We start from the raw sequence: 4,004 nt of genomic DNA, 5'->3' as shown, positions 1-4,004 counted from the left end.
ATTGGAAGAAGGCTAAACTAATGGTGACTTGGATTTAATGAGTTAAAGAATGTGTAAGGTTGTTTGTAGTGAGTTGGATTTAATAAGTTAGAGAATGTCTAAAGTTGCACTATTTATTTATATATTAATATTGTTTAAAAAATGAAGAAAAAAAATATGACATGGTAGATGATGCGGTTCAACTGAAGCGTAGCAACAATAAATGCTACCCTTCAACTTTTAAATATATACGTATAAATAGACATTATCCTTAATTAAGTATATTACATTTCTATATTATTGCTACTAGAGCCACAAACTATTCTATATATCTATATTATTCACACATATAAATAGGCATTATCCTTAAACAAGTATTTTATATATATATATATATATATATATATATAGACCTCACCTCTGGTTAAGAGACTTGAGAGATAGTGGGTGTGGGTGAAAGGGCACATCTACGAAGATGGAGAGATCTAGGGATGTTTGTGTAGTTGTAGCGGTGTTGATGTTATGCTCAATGATGGTGAGCACTGCTTCGTCTATGTCAATGCCTGAGGCTGAGAATAGCAACGAGGAACTCAAAGGAAATCTGCTTGCCAATGGGCTTGGCTTGACTCCTCAAATGGGGTAATATATATAACTACTACTGCAATGCTAATAAGCTCTATCATTCTTCTTCTTCTTCTTCTTCTTCTTTTTTTTTTTTTTTTTTTTTTTTTTTTTATTTATTTATGGACGTCCAGTTTGTGCTTTTTGGATCAGATCATCATAAGCACTGTTTGTTTGGGGTGGTGTATGTATATACAAACCCAATAGTGCTATTACATCAGGGTCCTCATCTGGAATGTGGATTGCAGTGATTATTATTAAAGGAACAAGTAATTAATGATTGCGTTTTGTAGTATTCGTGTCATATCCATGTTATACAGGTGTTATGGCAGCCATTTCATGTTATAATTTTTTCAAAACTTACTCGTATCACATTGTTGTACTCATATATGTCCTTGTCCGTGCTTCCTAAGTGGTAGGCACTAGCATCATCGTAATTATTGAGGTGTTTTCTACTTATGTAGGTGGAATAGTTGGAATCACTTCAACTGTAAAGTGGATGAGAAAGTCATCAAAGAAACTGGTAGGTTTACTACTCAAATGCAATATTCTCTTTCAAACGTTAACCAAGTTCTATCTTTTTTCAAAATAAAAAAATATCCTTAAATATATATATATATATATATATATCAAAAAGTGCTGTCAAAGTTCACATAGAAAAACGGTAAACTGCATCTGTTGAGGTGGGAGAGAGATTGACTTAAAAGAGTTCTTTGTTTTCTTGGTTTGACAGCTGATGCTCTGGTCTCCACTGGTCTTGCCAAGCTTGGATATATCTACGTTAATATAGGTATGTGGCAATAGATTTACGTGGCTTCTCTTTTTTATCATTAATCTTATTTTTCTTTTAGCAAAGTGGGCACAATAAACTGAGCCAGAACTTCTATTTCTTACTTTCCCAGATGATTGCTGGGCTGAAATGCATCGTGATGCCAAGGTTTGGTTTCTCTTACAATTTTTGCTAAGTTGGTTTCTCTTACAATTTTAGTGTTTTTGAACTTGTAGTTGCACTAAACATTTGATTTTACTTTTTCAGGGTAATCTATTGCCTAAGAATTCAACATTTCCGTCTGGCATTAAAGCCCTTGCAGATTACGTTCACAGCAAGGGCCTTAAGTTAGGAATCTACTCAGATGCAGGGTAACATGACTGTACTACACCCTAACACAACTTTATGCTACATTATTTATTGTTCAATATCGATATTCCCTTGTTACTGAAACAACTAGGAAAACAAATGCTTTCACCTCCACTTTGCAGGCAATTTACTTGTAGCAAAACCATGCCTGGTTCACTTGGTCACGAGGAGCAAGATGCCAAAACTTTTGCTTCATGGGTAGGAAATCTAGTTTTTATTTTCTTTATGGGTTTTACTTTGTCCATTTTTGCTATTGACACTACTTGCAAATACCAAATCGTGCAATAACGAAATTTGTATGCAGGGTATTGATTATTTGAAGTATGATAACTGTTACAATGATGGAACAAAGCCAACTGTTAGGTAATATAGTCATCTTGACATTAACCTCACAAGTAAATGGGGAAATATGGATCTTTTTTTTATGTTTAGCAATGTATGTTCAAACTTTGAGATATGAGAGTGTAATGATCCTTTTTTTTTTTCTTCTGTTAGATACCCTGTAATGACTAGGGCACTAACAATAGCAGGTCGTCCAATCTTTTTCTCACTTTGTGAATGGTAATCCTATATCTCTAACTTTTAAATCTACGTGGTGAAAGTCACTCCATTAATGATTATTTTGTTTGATTTGTATTTCTTTCCCTTAATAGGGGTGACTTGCACCCTGCTCTATGGGGTTTTAAGGTTGGAAATAGCTGGAGAACTACTAACGACATTTCTGATAATTGGAACAGGTAGATTAATTTCATGTTTCTGTTAAGTTCATAATTGATTATACAAATTCTTAGTCCAAAATCATTTCTTTTGGTCTGTTCTCCCACAGTATGCTCTCTATAATAGACTTGAATGAAGTATATGCTGATCTTGCAAGGCCCGGTGGTTGGAATGGTTAGTATTCTCCTACAATAGTTTTAGTCACACTAACATAATTTAAATAATAAAAAAAGCATTTAGTCCATTTTTTCTATGAAATCTATTTCATATTATCTGGTTGACTTTGTTCAGATCCTGACATGCTTGAGGTGGGAAATGGAGGGATGAAGAATAATGAATATATAGCCCACTTTAGTTTATGGGCTATTTCCAAGGTATTTCAGGCAGTACGATCTGGAACTAGATGCTCATGATTTGAATGAATGCATTTTTTTTGGGTTTTGGCTATCTGTTTGCTTAAACATAAAATGGTATTGTAGGCTCCCCTTCTCCTTGGTTGCGATGTGAGGAACCTGACAAAAGACACATTCAATATCATTTCCAATCAAGAAGTTATTGCAGTTAATCAAGGTAAGTGCATCAATTTTGTAACTGATGGTGTAATTTTCCTCCCATCATGTGAACTACTCTTAGCAATGGTTATGAAAATTGACTTGATCATCATCTATAACAGATTCACTTGGCATACAAGCTAAAAAGGTTAGGATGGAGGGTAATAGTGAGGTAATAAAGTTTACCTAAAATATCTTATGATGCGTAGTTTGTACTTTTGTCTCACTTCATATGAGCAAAACATGACTTTTTATATATTGCAATAGATTTGGGCAGGGCCTCTTTCAGGCAACAGGGTAGCTCTAGTTCTGCTCAACAGAGCCACTGTACCTCATTCAATTACAGGCATTTGGGACGATATTGGAATCCCTGAAAACAGTGTCATCGAAGCAAGAGATGTTTGGGAGGTAATTTTGATTAGGCTTTCATTTCTCATCCTCTTATGGTCATGAGGCATTTCAGACTTTCAGTTTTGCATTTGTATTTGTGAGATACCTTCAAATATATATGTGCATATGTGTTTCTTGCAGCACAAGACATTGGAGACAAGATTTGTTGGAAACTTGACAGCCAACGTGGAGCCTCACAGTTGCAAAATGTTTGTGTTGAAGCCAATTGCTTGAGTTTTACTGAGAAATGCACACTTGGCATTGCTCTCTTCTGTATATTCTTCCTGTTAATTCTTATGCATTCCTGATGTAGTGTGAGTGAATATTGAGATTTACAACTCTCTTTTCCACGGTTTCACGTAATTAAAATTTATTGGAATAAAGAAGGAAAAATTGGAAGAAGCAAAAGTTTCCTCTTTGTTCAAATATTGAGCAATGATTAATTAGTAGTGTAGTACTACTACTATATAATCTTTAACAACCCCCCCCCCCCCCCCCCCCCCCCCCCCCCCAAGGCTGTTCTTTCTTCTGTCTTGGCATTACCTTTTTGTAATAGAAGGAACAAAACATTATTAATAATTTTTGTTAAGAACAATTATTATTTGGTT

At 34.7% G+C, this 4,004-nt stretch overlaps 1 protein-coding gene across 1 annotated transcript; it reads left to right on the top strand.

Annotated features, from left to right (window-relative positions):
• Positions 1-418: 418 nt before the first annotated feature.
• On the top strand, positions 419-3,774 carry LOC115982309 (alpha-galactosidase 1-like). Its single transcript, XM_031104871.1, has 15 exons — positions 419-618; positions 1,065-1,123; positions 1,334-1,390; positions 1,503-1,537; positions 1,637-1,740; positions 1,861-1,936; positions 2,043-2,101; positions 2,234-2,299; positions 2,392-2,475; positions 2,565-2,629; positions 2,747-2,829; positions 2,935-3,025; positions 3,129-3,178; positions 3,274-3,414; positions 3,538-3,774. Exons 1-15 carry the CDS (start codon positions 455-457, stop codon positions 3,628-3,630), a joined length of 1,227 nt encoding a protein of 408 aa, XP_030960731.1. The 5' UTR covers positions 419-454; the 3' UTR covers positions 3,631-3,774.
• Positions 3,775-4,004: the final 230 nt, after the last annotated feature.

Source organism: Quercus lobata, chromosome 3 (genome assembly GCF_001633185.2).
Source record: "Quercus lobata isolate SW786 chromosome 3, ValleyOak3.0 Primary Assembly, whole genome shotgun sequence".
Lineage (NCBI taxonomy): Eukaryota > Viridiplantae > Streptophyta > Magnoliopsida > Fagales > Fagaceae > Quercus > Quercus lobata.
Note: the sequence above shows the minus strand (reverse complement) of the source record. Positions and strands in the feature narration are given on the sequence as shown.

Coding starts and splice junctions, on each gene's coding strand:
- LOC115982309 (XM_031104871.1), top strand. CDS start 455: ATGGAGAGATCTAGGGATGTTTGTGTAGTTGTAGCGGTGTTGATGTTA. Junction 1,538..1,636: donor AAATGCATCGTGATGCCAAG/GTTTGGTTTCTC, acceptor TTACTTTTTCAG/GGTAATCTATTGCCTAAGAA. Junction 2,300..2,391: donor TTTTTCTCACTTTGTGAATG/GTAATCCTATAT, acceptor TTCCCTTAATAG/GGGTGACTTGCACCCTGCTC.